Raw genomic sequence first — 15,751 nt, forward strand, 5'->3', positions numbered from 1 at the left:
TGGGCGCAGTGTAGAGGTATACTGTATATTGTGTGGCACAGTGTAGAGGTATACTGTATATTGTGTGGCACAGTGTAGAGGTATACTGTATATTGTGTGGCACAGTGTAGAGTATACTGTATATTGTGGCACAGTGTAGAGGTATACTGTATATGTGTGGCACAGTGTAGAGGTATACTGTATATTGTGTGGCACAGTGTAGAGGTATACTGTATATTGTGGCACAGTGTAGAGGTATACTGTATATTGTGTGGCACAGTGTAGAGGTATACTGTATATTGTGTGGCACAGTGTAGAGGTATACTGTATATTGTGTGGCACAGTGTAGAGGTATACTGTATATTGTGGGCACAGTGTAGAGGTATACTGTATATTGTGGGCACAGTGTAGAGGTATACTGTACATTGTGTGGCACAGTGTAGAGGTATACTGTATATTGTGTGGCACAGTGTAGAGGTATACTGTATATTGTGGGGCACAGTGTAGAGGTATACTGTACATTGTGGGGCACAGTGTAGAGGTATACTGTACATTGTGTGGCACAGTGTAGAGGTATACTGTACATTGTGTGGCACAGTGTAGAGGTATACTGTATATTGTGGGGCACAGTGTAGAGGTATACTGTACATTGTGTGGCACAGTGTAGAGGTATACTGTATATTGTGGGGCACAGTGTAGAGGTATACTGTACATTGTGTGGCACAGTGTAGAGGTATACTGTATATTGTGGGGCACAGTGTAGAGGTATACTGTATATTGTGTGGCACAGTGTGCTGTCCGCATCTTTTGTGCCCCCATTGAAACGAATGGGTCCGCATACAAGCCACAAAAAATGTTCATTAGATGCGGACTGAAACTACGGTCGTGTACATGAGGCCTTAGTAAAGAGGAGGGGGGAGCAGGAGAGGAATCTGATAAGAGGAGAAGGAAACATCTTTTTCTGACAAAGATTCTCATATCTGCCAGTTTATCAAAAAATAAAACGCAAAAAAACTGTTACTCTTTAAATACACAGATAAAGTTAATGGGACCATTTCCCCTTGATGGGATTGCTCTTTCTGAGCAACCTTTTTAGGCTGGGTTCACACCTGAGCGTACTCTGTATGCGCTCTTTACAGAGGCTTCTATCGGGCGTTTACATACGCGCAAGGAAACAAGCAAACGCTAATGTCTATGTGCGGGAACACGCGACAATACGCCCTAAAGAAGCTCCTGTACTTCTTGGGGCGTAGGGCGTTTTACAGCGCGTTCGTACGCGCTGTGAAACGCTCAGGTGAGAACCATGCCCATAGGCAATCATTGGTTTTTGCCTGTTGAGCGTTTTACAGCGCGTAGGAACGCGCTGTAAAACGCTCAGGTGTGAACCCAGCCTTACTGTACAGATCTGAAGGGTCCTGAAAGACTCTACAAGACATCTAGCAGTGGAACACCAAATTCAGCATGGTCCCAGTGTCTCTATGCCATCGGTCCCTGCAGACCTACATTACATTTTATCTGTACGGTAGAAGTCTCTTGTAAGATAATTGAGTGCATAGGAAATACCACGAGGTGTGGGGTAAGACTGAGTACATTACCAAGACACTCTCCTCCCGGGTAAGTGATGGTTAGCTTCTCCTTGTCATTCAAGAAGTCGTTCTCACATGCACAGTAGTAGCCGTTAGTTGTTTCCTCGCAGTAGGAATGGGCCGGACACTGATTCAGAGCGGGGTCACACTTAGTAAAATTAATAGCTTTTTGGGGAAAATAACGAATTGCTAGAAAAGAGTAACAAAGTATTATATATAATACTGCAGGAACAATATGGGGGCTCATTTATTAAGACTTAAGTCCCTCTGTGCTGCTAGAGGAAGCGCTAAAGTTATATGGAGGTGCAGGCCTCTACATCAGTTTGGCGCTTCTCCAAGCAGGCCGTGCGACAGACTTACAAGAAGGGGTTGTGTCACTTCAGCAAGTGGCCTTTATCATGTAGAGAAACAAGGCACTTACTAATGTATTGTGATTCTCCATATTGCCTCCTTTGCTAGGTTAATTCATTTTCCCATCACATTATACACTTTTCGTTTCCATGGTTACAACCAACCTTCAATCCAGCATCGGTGGCCGTGCTTGCACACTATAGGAAAAAGCGCTGGCCTATGCCTGCTCCTATGATCTTGTCCACCAGAAAGGCCAGTGCTTCTTTCTATAGTCTGCAAGCACGGCCACCGATGCTGGATTGCAGGTGTGGTGTGCGGTGTGGCGTGCGGTGTGGCGTGCGGTGTGGTGTGCGGTGTGGCCATACAGCAGTTTTTGACCACATATAGTGTGTTTCTGCAGAATCTGGGTAATTAATATTGTGGTCTGTTTTGCTGTTAACCCTTGCTGTTCTACAGGAAAAAAAAATGGATTAAAATGATAATCTGGGGGGAAAAGTGAAATTATGAAATTTCACCATCATTTTCCAGGAATTCTTGTAGAATTACTAAAGGGTTAGAGAAGTTTAGAATAATTTGAGTAGTGTAGTTTCTAAAATGTTAGAATGGGTCATTTATGGGTGGTTCTGCTATGTAAGCCCCTCAAAGTGTCTTCATAACTGTAATAAAGGTAAAACATTGTCCCAAATTTACCACTAACATGAAGTATGATGTGTCACAGCAAGAAAACAATCTCAGAATCCGTTGGATAAGTAAAAGCATTAGGCTAAATGCACACAACCCTGTCTGGTTATCATGGCCATTTTTCAACCATTTGTGTATCCATTTTAATGGCCATTTTGCATCCGATTTTAAAAGTTTTTTAAGTTATAACCCCAACCCCTGCAATGTCTTCAGTATATGTATTATTTTCATATGCAGATCATCTGTAGCATGGAATATAGCAGAGTGGGGGTTTTGGGGTCTGTAGTTTTCTTTGTATTTTTTTATATCGGTTTACAAATTTTAATAGAAATCGGCATTACCGTTCACCTCAATGGGGCATGTCTGAACTCAGAGCTGTGTTGGTGAACATAGTCAAATCAGTACTGTGCAGTGATCCATGGGTAACTGAGTAGCAGTAAGGGTCCATTCACACGTCTGTAATTTGGGTCCGCATTTGTTCTGCAATTTTCAGACCCATTCACTTTCAATGGGACTGGAACAGATGCAACTCCGCATTTTCGGGATCCGCATCCGCATTTTCGGGATCTGCATCAGTTTTTTCGGGATCCGTTTTTTCGGGATCCGCAATTCCATTCCTGAAAAAAATAGAACATGTCCTATTCTTGTCCGCAATTGCGGACCAGAAAAGGCATTTTCTATTTTAAGTGTCTGTGATGTGCAGTCCACAAATTGCGGATCGCACATCGCAGGTGTCCTTGTTTTGCGGATCCGCAAAACACTTACGGACGTGTGAATGGACCCTGAACGTGGCATCAGCAATATGACCCTGTGTGTCATGTGACCCCCTATAGTCACTCAGCAAGACAAGAGGGTTCTGACATCACAATATATAGCGGCAGGTTATACAGAAGATAGGGCCCCTTTGTAACACTTGCTATTACACTTGCGATAACATATAGTGCCAACATAATACTTCCACACACAGTACACATATTACTACCATATAGTGTACAAATAATATTTACTGTACTTTTTCATTTAATTTAATAGAAAATGGTGTAACTAGCACATTTTTTAATCACTTCATTTAAAAAATATGCCTGCATCCCCCTGCAAAAAGCTGTAAAGTCATGGGCGTCTAGGGGTCTCATTTCCAGCTCAGTTGCAGTCCACTGCCTCTCGTCAGACAAGAACTGTTTCTGGTAAGAGAGACCCAGAATACGGCACAGAGGAAGTGGGGGCGTGTCAGAGCTAGCTGAGCTATGAGCCTGATAAAAGAACTGCTTCTACACTGCTTCTGAACATCACAGGAGCCTCCTGTGTGTCTGTATAAGTTGAAAAAAAAAACATAGTGGGAAGTAAGGGAAAGGATGTCATAGCAGTACCAGTGCTGGCAGACTTCCACAGAAGGAAACTTCTGAGAGAAATGCATCTAACTGTGCAGCTGAAACAGGGAATAATTTGGCTGAAAAACACATTTGGGAAGCCCAAACATAACTGTTCCTTCACAGCCATTATGAAAATGTTTTTAAAACTCATGTACGCCTTAAAGAGCCCACATAAAAGTACCATATAACTCCCACATACCAGAAAAATTCATATTCACTTTCCCTTGTGACTTACCATACACTATCCTTTGTGACTTACCTATCACTGTAGAGAAGCTCAAGAAGAAGCAGAGACCTGAAGAAGAAACAATCTGTTACATTTGGGTTTAATGTCTCAGCAAGCAATCTTAAAAGGGTTGTACCACAAAATCTATTCTCTATGGGACCGCCAGAGATAGTCAACATCCTCAGCAGTCCCATAGAGAATAGATGTTTGACCTGCTGCTCTATTCAGGGGAACGGGACCACCATTCTCATGATTGATGGTGTCATATCAATTCAGTAGAATTGGTAGAAGGGGTGCTGCGGCTAATGTTGAGCAAATTGAAGTATCTGAAGTGGACTTCGATCCGAATTTCAGGGAAAATATGATTCCCCGCGAAGCCGAATCTCCTCATGCTAAGTGGTAACTAATCAATTTTCCTGAAATGATGGTAAAAAAAATCATACTCACCTCATCCATTTGAGCGCGATGAGGCCGCTGCGGTCATCTTAATTAAAGATCGCACGCAAAATCTGGTTAACCAATTAACCCCTGAAAGCCCACATTTTTTTTATCTCAGATGCTAAAATCAGCGATGAACGCAACATCTGACAGGTTCAATGAAGGGGGACGGCGCAATCGCCATTCCTCATCATTGCGCCCGCTACTTACAAAGAAATGTGCTTTGTGATGAAGTAATTCGCCACAAAGCTAATTTCTTTGTGAAATTTGGCAAAGCCGCCAACTTGAAGTTTTTTAAACTTCACTCATCTCTAGCTGCAGCCTGACAGACATTACATGTGTATTAATGACAATATATGAACCCCTCTATTGACACCCAGCAGGACGGTTAAGAGGCACTACTGTATTTCTGTGACTTTTTTTTTAAGGTAGTCTAAGTATATCATTACAGCAGGGGGATAGATTTTTAGCATATCCTGTTATACACACATAACATCTGGTGTGCAAAAGCAAAAAATGCAAACTAGACCAGACAGACTAAAAGGTGAAACAGGTGAAAAAAAAAATTTCTAAAAAAATATATGTATATTTTTTCGTTGTTCGTTGCCTTGATTTACTGTAACCTATATAAGACAGCTTTCGGATGCGTTAACGACTAGAGATGAGTGGATCACTCAAAATTCAATTATTATTTATTATTAAAGCGCCATTCATTCCTTAGTGCTGTACATATGATAAGCGGTGCACATACAGAATACAGACAATTGCATTAAGCATGAACAAGACGAGTTACAAACTGGTACAGAAAGAGAGAGGGCCCTGCCCGTGAGGGCTTACAATCTACATGGTATGGGAGAAGGACACAGTAGGTGAGAGTTTGATATGTTGTGGTAGTGAGTTCCAGAGTATGTGGGATGCACGGGAGAAATCTTGGAGACGATTTTGAGAAGAGGTGATAAGAGGAGAGGAGAGGAGAAGGTCTTGTGAGGATCGGAGAGTGCGTGTGGGGATGTATCGGGAAAATAGCTCAGAGATGTATGGAGGGGACAGGTTGTAGACGGCTTTATACGTATTTGTTAGAAATTCAAGTTCCAGTTTGATTCAGTTGACTCAGTCAAGATCTGAGTTGATTCTACCTGGATTGAAAGTACTCCACTTAGCATGAAAATTTGTGTATGACACAATTTTTTCTTCGTTGTTACATTTTTTACAAATTTTTCTCACTCTCTTTCCCTCTCCACTCCTCTCTTGCACTTTATCCCTTCTCTCTCTTTCTCTCTCATACTGTATTTTTTCTCTAGTTTCTCACTAATTTTTCTCTCTCCTTCTCTCTTTCTCTCACCCCTCCCTCTTTCTCTCTTTTGCTGTATCTCTTTATCCGTCTCTCTCCCCATCTCTCTCTTGCTCTCTTTCTTCTTCTCTCCAAAATTCACCTAAATCCAATGACCAAAAGTTTGGATTAAAAAAAATTTGGGTGGAATCTGATTTGTTACGACCTCTATGAGGTTCTGCTGAACTATATATAGGATCACAAGCTAACCTAAGTCTGGTCCAGGCATGAAGACCACAATATAGATGCTAAAATGTACCCGGATTAGTATGCCTGTCTGAACGCTACCCTTAAAGAAGCCACAGCAGCGGCGATGCGTGTGGTGCTTTGGGCCCTCCACAACAACCAATGTGATTTTTGGTGTACGCCATTTTGTCTTTTTTCCATGTATTCTTTTTTGTAATTGATTACTCTAGTTTTCTGGCTCAAATGAAGCCAGAAATATATGGCAGCTCAGAGCCACCAGAGGATGAGCCTAATTTAAGATGAGGCCTGCACCTAGTGACAAATTGGGCACATCCTCTGGCAGTGCAGGGGACATCAAGGACAGCTCAGAAAGCATCAGAAAGCTGTATATATATCACCCATGAAATTTAGTTTTTGAAAGATTAAGTTTTAGATAGAGGACATGATGTTGGAGACAGCAGACAGACAGTCAGTGGTGTTCTGTAGGGGTGATGTCAAGAGAAGATGTACACTACTCACAAAAAGTTAATGATACTTGGCCTGTGGGTGAAATTTCAGGATGAACCTAAAATGCACTCTAACCTTTACAGGTGAACTTAATGTGGCCTTCTCTTTTGAATGCATATGTCCAACTGTTCAGCGTTTCAGTACTTTTTGCACAACTTGCTATTCCCCAACAAGGAGCCTAACGGCAAAATTCACAACAGGTATTTGATCCATGAATCGACCAATAAATTTCCTGGTTCAAATAGAATTGGTATTCAAATAGTCCTCCTCATCACGCTGTTCACATTTTGACATCATGAGATCAAGACGACACCTAGCAATTGATCAGCAGTACCTCGCCATTGTGAGACTTCAAGCAGGATGTTCTCAGATGGAAGTGCCCACTGAGCTTATAGTGTCACAGAGCAGGTTGCAACAGAGATACAGAGAGACTGGAAGAGTCACAGAGGCATAGACGTGGACGTCCTTTGGCCACATCCCACAATAATGACCACTTCATTGAGAACAATGCCCTACAGAACCAGATGATGAATGCCACACAACTCCAGGCACATTTAAGGGAGGTGAGAGGCACCTAAGTGTCACGTCAGACCATTCAAAACCATTTACATCAGTGTGGTCTGCATGCTAGATGGGTACCTGACCACACCACCAGGCACAGAAGTCATCGTCTGGTGTGGGCCAGGGAGCATCTACGCTGGACAAGGGATCAGTGGGTCTCAGTGCTGTTCACTGATGAAATTTGATTCAGGCTAAGTAGAAATTATGGCCGCCAATAGTGTTGGAGACATCAAGGAGAGCGCTATGTATGAGCCACTGTTGTCACCAGACAAGCCTTTGGTGGTGGTGTTACAGTGTGGACAGCTGGGTCTAGTCAATACAGAACTGCCCTACACTTTGTAAATGGTACAGTGACAAGCCCATACTACATAAATAACATCATTAAAGGGGTTGTCTGGACTTTTTCAATGACTTGAGGGCCGCCCTTCAAGAAGAGTGGGATGCCATGCCTCAGCAGACCATAAGTTGACTTGTGAATAGCATGAGATGTCTTTGTCAAGCTGTAATTAATGCTCAAGGCCACATGACAATTGAGACATTGAAATTTTTTGTGGGGGTATACCCACCACTGTTGTTGGCTTATGTTTCAATAAATTGTTTGAGATGAGGAAATCATCATTGCTGCTTCTACTTAAATGCCCTACTTTCGTGATATAATATCACTGTAGCATGAACTTTTTTCATAAATTTCACCCAAAGCCAAATATCCCTAACTTTTTGTCAGTAGTGTATATAGTTGGGTATTGTCAGCATAGAGATGGCACTAAAGATCAAATATACTAATAGTCTTTCCAATAGAGGTTATGTAAAGATAAAAGAGGAGAGGATATTGGATTGAACCCTGAGGAACACCGACAGTAAGAGCATAAGGAAAAGAAGTATAGTCAGCGAATGATACACTGAAGGAGTGGCCAGAGAGATAGGAAGAAAACCAAAAGAGAGCAGTGTCCTTAAGACCAATAGATTGGAGCGTGCTGAGTAGGAGATGGTGGTCTATAGTGTCAGATGCTTTAGAGAGATCCAGGAGAATGAGCAGAAAGTAGTCATTGTTTGAGTTAGTTGTTAGGAGGTCAATTGTCACTTTGGTGAGGGAGTTTCTGTAGAGGGTAGAAACACAGGTTTTAATGGGTCAAGGAGAGAGTTAACAGAGAGGTAGTAGATGAGATGAGAATAGTATGTAATGAGGTTATGACACAATATTTGAAGGAAGAGTGGAAGATATGAGAAGAGAGAGCTTGGAGGTTCTCAATGTAGGGGGTACTACTTTATTCAGGGTGCTTCTGAGGTTGTCATAGTGTTGTGCAATCAGATCAGGATAGAAGAGGGAATATATTGGGGACAATGATGACTGTAAAGAGTACATTTATGATTATCAATTGCATGTCGATTTCTGAATGTGTAATAAGTAGGAGTATTCTAAGATGGATGAGCATTTGCGAAAGTGAAGGAGAGAAGCTTGTGGTCAGAGAATGAGAGAGGAAAGTTGGTGAAGTCAGAAACCAAGCAGGGCTGGAAGAAGACCAGGTCATGTGTATTACTGTCTGGGAGTTAGAACGTTGTGAAAGGCCAAGAGAGGATATTAGAGACAGAGGTTGGGAGGCAGATGGGGAGATAATGCTGGCTATGGAGATGCTAAAATTGCCCAAAATGAGAGTTGGTAATTCTGAGGACAGGAAATGTGTTACCCAGATAGCAAAGTGATGCAGGAAATGGGTGGGTGAGCCGAGGGCTCAGTGTACAACCACCGCTCTCAGCAAGAGTGGGTGAAAGACTCTAATAACCTCAAAAGATGGGAATGGGAGTGATGGTACTGGGGGAATGACCTGGAAAGTGCATTGTGGGGAAAGAAGTATGCCAACTCCACCACCATGTCTGTTCTCAGATCTGGGGGTATGAGAAAAATGTAAGCCACCATAAGACAGAGCAGAAGGGGACGCGGTGTCAGATTGCTGAATCCAAGTTTCGGTAAGGGTGGGTTCGCACTTGCGTTATGGCATTCCGTTACACAGATGTAGTAGGGTTAGCACTCCAGCTCTTAACTCAAATTTCTTAACTCATCGCGTTATCTTGAAATAAAAGCCATTGAAAAGCAATTGAAGGTGTTTGATTAGATTAGATAACACAACTCAGGAGTGTTAACTCTACCCCATCCGTAGGTTCCATTTATAACAGAATATAACGGAATTCCTGGATGGAATGCAAAACGGAAGCCTTTAACCCCTTAGTGACCACCCATACGCCTTTTTACGGCAGTCACTAAGGGGCCTTAGGCTGGGCCGCCGCTGCACAGGCCCTGCTCTAACAGCCCAGACCGGCAGGAGTGCCGTTCCGGGCTGTTTAACACTTTACATGCTGCGGGCAGTGGTGCCCGCCGCATGTGAAGTGCTGACAGAGGGAGCGGACTCCCTCTGTCTCCCATGGGCACCCCGCAAATGCGATCGCAGGGCGCCGATGTATGTGAAGACTGGCAGGGATCTGATGTAGACCCCAGACCAGCCTTCAGTAATTTCCAGCAGGCTGCTCCAGCTGTTAGAAAAGCTTTGCCAATAAAATGTAATGCACTATAGGGATAATGCATTGCATTTTAAAAGCAATCAAAATACGATAAAGTCTGTTATAGTCCCCTTGTGGGACTATTAAGTGGTAAAAAAAAGAGAGAAAAAAAATGTATTAAATAAAATAAAATAAAATACAAATTTCACCACGCACGCCGTGAAACCGTACATCTGTATCACACAGCTTAATGAAGGGCACCAAATTTGGGCCCGAAACGTTGCTATAACATGTACCACATTGAAAAATCAATAAAAATATACATTTTTGGAAGCTCATTTGGTGTGCTGTCTCAAACTAAACATTGAGGACCTAGGCAGCCTGTCTGTGTGTTGGTTAGGACTGGTTCACATCACAGTTTATTTCTTCTGATCCGTCAGCAAACAGGAAAATAAGAAAAAAAATGGATCCCGTATTTTAAGCATGCATTATGCTCATTTGGCTTACGTTTTAGCCATTTCTCTCTGAGATCTGTTATTTTAGACGGAAAAAAAGTATTGCTTGGAGAACAGTTTTTTTTCCATCCAAAATAACAGATCGCAGACGGAAAAGGCTAAAATGGATGCCAGATATGCATAACGAATGCTTAAAATACAGGGTCCATTTTTTTTTCTTTATTTTTCTGTTCTTCTGTCGGATCAGAAGAATGGAAAAATAAACAGCAATGTAAACCCGTCCTTACTGCTTAATCTGCGGCTCACACAAGAGCATCATCAGTACAGACAATTCTACCAAAAACATCCATTAAAATAAAAAAGCATTTGCATGCATCCATTACAAATCCCAAAAACGAGGAGTCAGTTTAGTCCAGTAACCACATATAGACATTTCTACCATATCTATACAACTGTTCAAAGGGGTATTCTCATCTTAGAAGAGCTGTGCCATCAGTGTCTAATAGATGTGGGTCCTGCCTCTGCAACCTGCACCCCTCTCCAGTACAAGGGTCCTCCACCCAATCCCACCTCCTGGCCACCATGAATGGTTCTCTTCATGTACTTCTATAGGAGTTCAAAAAACATTTTTGCATGGCTGTTTTTGGATTGCCCATAGAAGTGATTGGAGAGATCTGTGCACATGTGGTCACCTGTCTATTAAGAGCAACGGTGGCACCAGGCAGGACAGAGGGTTAGAGGATATCTGTTCTGGAGATAGGTGAATATGCCATAAATGTCTACGATGAGAAAAGCCCTGTAAGCCTTGCTAGCCCTCATCAGTACAAGGTATGGACAACCTAGCCCAGTGGAGGGGCCTTTGATAAACCAGTAAGCGTATAATGATTTTGTGGGCTCACCACCAAATTTCGTAACATTATGAAGTGATTTCTGGAGAATACATTTTAGTTTTCTGGGGCTCTAAAGTTTACAATAACCACATTCATACACCCCTTTTAGTTGCTGAATTTTGCACTAACACATCTTCCGATATATAGGGAATTTCAGCTCAACCCAGTATACAAAGGTACAGCTCTGCTGCATCTGTATTTGCCACCCTCATTTTTGAGAAACTGCTAAATCCAAGCTACTCACCATAAAATAGGAGTCTTCGTGAGGTCTGCATTGTGACCAGAGATGTATAGAAGTGAGAGCTAGAAATAGAGAAGTGTTCTCTACATGGATATCCACTCTGGTGATGACATTATGGGTTACATAGCACTTCCTCTCATAATACACAGTGACTCATAATTAAGGAGAAGTTTTAATTTACAAATTAAGGCTTAATAGGGAAATCACAGCATGGTATGGACAAGGGTTACATGGAGGTGTGTGTGTGTGTGTGTGTGTGTGTGGGGGGGGGGCTAGGGGGTAAATCACAATGTTCCTTTCAGCATAATCAGCATAAAGCCACCCTCTATTTCAGAAAAAAAAATCACATTAACTGGGAAAGGAACAGAAAGCTTCTCAGACTACCTACAGTGCCTTGCAAAAGTATTCACCCGTATTTTGGCGCCTGACAACCTGGAATTAAAATGGACTGTTTGAGGATTTACATCATTTCATTTACAGAACAAGCCCACAACATTAAAGATGTTTTTATTTTATTTTATTGTGAAGCAAATAACAAATAGGGCAAAATAACAGAAAACGTCAATGTGCATAACTATTGATTTGCGGCAATCACAGCTCCAAGTCGCTTTGGATAAGTCTCTATGAGCTTGCCACATCTTACCAATGGGATTTTTGCCCATTCCCCCTTGCAAAACTGCTCCAGCTCCGTCAAGTTGGATGGTTTGCTCTTGTGAACAGCAATCTTTAAGTCTGACCACAGATTTTCTATTGGATTGAGATCTGGGCTTTGACTAGGCCATTCCAACACATTTACATGTTTCCCCTCAAACCAGTCAAGTGTTGCTTTAGCCGTGTGTTTGGGGTCATTGTCCTGCTGGAAGGTGAACCTCCATCCTAGCCTCAAATCATGCACAGAGTGGTACAGGTTTTGCTCAAGGATATCCCTGTATTTAGCACCATCTTTACCTTAACTCTGACCAGTTTCCCAGTCCTGGCTGCTGAAAAACATCCCCACAGCATGATGCTGCCACCACCAGGTCTCACTGTGGGGATGGTGTTCTTTGGGTGATGTGATGTGTTGGGTTTGCACCAGACATAGCATTTTCTTTGAAGGCTGAAAAGTACAATTTTAGTCTCATCAGACCAGAGCACCTTCCTCCATACACTTTGGGAGTCTCCCACATGCCTTTTTGCAAACTCACAACGTGCATTTTTGTTTTTAGCTGAAAGTAAGGGCTTTCTTCTGACCACTCGTACGGCTTATTGTCGTCCTATGTACAGATACTCCAGTCTCTGCTGTGGAACTCTGCAGCTCCTCTAGGGTTATCTTAGGTCTCTGTGCTGCCTCTCTGATTAATGCCCCCCTTGCCCGGTCTGGGAGTTTTGATAGGCGGCCGTCTCTTGGCAGGTTTGCTGTTGTGCCATGTTCTTTCCATTTGGTTAATGATAGATTTGATGGTGCTCCTACGGATCATCAAAGATTTGGATTTTTTTTTATAACCTAACCCTGACTTGGATTTCATGGCAGTGTTTGGTTAGTGATTCCTCTTGCTTAGGTGTTGCAGCCTCTGGGGCCTTTCAAAAAAGGTGTGTATTGATGCCTCAGAGTCCAGGTCAAAATTTACAAATCTGACATACGTCACTTTATGTGGTAATAGCTTTGGAACACATTATTTATCCAAGCCATTCTGAGAAGTTTAGAAGCAATTCTTAAAATTTTAAAGAAAATTTCCAAAACTTTTTAAGGACCAGTTCAGTTCTGAAGTCACTTTGTGGGGCTTACATAGTGGAAACCCACCATAAATGACCGCATTGCAGAAACTGCACCCCTCAAGTTACTCAAAACTGATTTTACAAACTTTGTTAACCCTTTAGGTGTTCCACAAGAATTAATGGAAAATGCAGATGAAATTTCTAAATTTCACTTTTTTGGCAGATTTTCCCTTTTATTACATTTTTTTCTTTAACACATTGAGGGTTAACAGCCAAACAAAACTGAAACATATGATTTTTAATAGCTCTATATTACGTTTTTTGTGAGGCAAGGTAACCAAAAAATGGCTGTTTTGGCACCATTTTGTTATTTAAAATTTTTTACAAGATTCATCTGACAGGGTAGATCATGTGCTATTTTTATAGATCAGGTTTTTACGGATGCAATGATATCAAATATGTCTACTTTCTTTGTTTGTTTCAGTTTTACATAATAAAGAATTTTTGAAAAAGAAATTATGTTTTTGTGTGTCCATTTTCTGAATGCCATATTAATTTTTTATTTTTTATTTTTCTGCCGATCGTCTTGTGCAGGGGCTCGTTTTTTGCAGAAAGAGTTGAGGTTTTTATTGGCACCATTTTTGGGTACATACGATTTTTTGATCATTCATTATTAAACTTTATGGGGAAGTTGACAAAAATTGGCTGTTTTGGAAAGTTTTTATTTATTTATTTTTACAGCGTTAAGGGGTTAGGTCATGTGACAGTTTTATAGAGCACATCGTTACGGAAACTTTTTCTTATTTATTTAAGTTTTACACAATAATAGCATTTTTGAAACCCAAAAAATGTTGTTTTAGTGTCTCCATAGTCTGAGAGCCATCGATTTTTTATTTTTTGGGCGATTGTCTTAAATAGGGTATCATTTTTTGCGGGATGAGGTGACGGTTTGATTGGTACTATTTTAGGGGCATATGCCTTTTTGATCGCTTGATGTTGTACTTTTTGTGATGTAAGGTGAAAAAATTGGCTTTTTTGGGGTTAGGTCATGCGATATTTTATGTTGTTATGGATGCGGCGATACCTAATATGTACACTTTTTTATTTATTTCACTTTAACACATTAATAGCATATTTGAAATTAAAAAAATTATGTTTTAGTGTCTCCGTGTTATGAGAGCTATAGTTTTTTTTTTCTTTGAGTGAATTTCTTATGTAGGGTCTCATTTTTTGCGCGATGAGGTGACAGTTTTATTGGTACTATTTTGTTTGACATACGCCTTTTTGATTGCTCGGTGTTGCACTTTTTGATGTAAGGTGACAAAAATGGCTTTTTTTGACACAGTTTTTATTTTATTTTTTATGGTGTTTATCGGACAGGGTCGATCATGTGATATATTTATAGGGACAGTTGTTACAGACGCAGTGATACCTAATATGTGTAGTTTTTTTTTTTTTTTTTCATTTTTTATAGGGAAAGGCAATTTTTTTTATTTACATTTTAATTTATTTATTTATTTTTCTTTTATTATTTTCTCATTTTTTTTAATCAAGTCTCATTTGGATCTTGAAGATCCAGTGGGGCTGATTGCTGTACTATACTTTGCAATGCTCTTGCATTGCAAAGTATAATACTTTCAGATTTCCTGCAGATGGTAACACCAGACGCCTTTGCAAAGCGTCAGGTTGCCATGGCAACCATCGGGCGCTGCCATCACAGCGCGGCAGCCCCGATGGTTGAGAGAGGGAGCCCCCTCCCTCTATTAACCCCATTGATGCCGCTGCTGTGGCATCTAAGGGGTTACAGCAGAGTGTCAGCATACTGCTGACACTTGCTGCTGATGGCGGCGGCTCAAGAATGGAGCTGCCGCCATCAAATACAGCAGGGGGACCGCATTGGGGGCAGGGGGCACAGATGGGGGCAGCACTGGAAAGGGGGGGGTATGGCCAGCATTGAGGGGGCACGGATGAGGGCAGATGCATGGATGGAGTGGGGAGGGGGGGGGGACCGCATCAGGGGCAGGATACATGGATGGGGGGCAAACCGCATCAATTGCCGGCAAGGGACCACTCTGATTGGTCCCTAGCCGGCATTACTGAACTGTATGCTGTCCGCAACAGCAGCAGTGCAGGGGCAGAAACTTTAATCCAAGCGTTTTGCAGCGCTTGGATTAAAGAGCTGCCATGACGTCTATACACATGCTGGCTGCACGAGGTATGTGCAGCTAGCACTTATATAGCCGTATGGCAGTCAGGAAGGGGTTAAGCATGTTGACTACCCCTTAGTCATTAGCACCATCTCTACTGCTTTTACTCAGTTGCGCCTCTACAAAAACCATATTTGTCTCCTTTCACAGTCATGGAGAATTTCACAGTGTAGTACCCAGGGTCAGACTGGCCCACCAGAGCACCAGAGGATCCTCCAGTAGGCCCAGGCTCTAATAATATAGTGAGCCTCAAAAGTCCAGAGGAAAAAACTAATTTATAGTTTGTACTGCCTGATTACAAGAAAGAAACTAGCCTTCACTTACAACCTTGGGAACTACTGTAGTTGTGTCAACTGTAAAGACTTTATAACTCCCATCTGCGCTACCACCGTTATTCTCTCCATCTCCTCACTAGGCTGCTGCACCTTTGGTGCCAATCATGGGCCACTAGGGTCTATTTATTCGATTATAACCTGTTAGACTCTATTGGTAAAGTAGGGATTGGGCCCCAAGAATAATTCTCTGGTGGACCCAATGAACTCCAGTCTGACATGG

General features: G+C 41.9%; 1 protein-coding gene across 2 annotated transcripts in view; it reads right to left on the minus strand.

The window, feature by feature from the left end:
• The window catches only part of LOC122929447 (adhesion G protein-coupled receptor E1-like), a 46,736-nt gene extending 35,406 nt beyond the window's left edge, over window positions 1-11,330 (minus strand). For both annotated transcript variants that reach the window (XM_044283020.1, XM_044283019.1), the window contains exons 1-3: window positions 11,298-11,330; window positions 4,227-4,262; window positions 1,575-1,754 (exon numbers count right to left, since the gene is read on the minus strand). In XM_044283020.1, the coding sequence (XP_044138955.1) occupies window positions 1,575-1,754; window positions 4,227-4,262; window positions 11,298-11,328 (247 nt within the window). In that variant the 5' untranslated portion in view covers window positions 11,329-11,330. The remainder of the gene's footprint in view (window positions 1-1,574; window positions 1,755-4,226; window positions 4,263-11,297) is intronic.
• Window positions 11,331-15,751: the final 4,421 nt, after the last annotated feature.

This window comes from Bufo gargarizans, chromosome 2 (assembly GCF_014858855.1).
Source record: "Bufo gargarizans isolate SCDJY-AF-19 chromosome 2, ASM1485885v1, whole genome shotgun sequence".
Taxonomy (NCBI): Eukaryota; Metazoa; Chordata; class Amphibia; order Anura; family Bufonidae; genus Bufo; species Bufo gargarizans.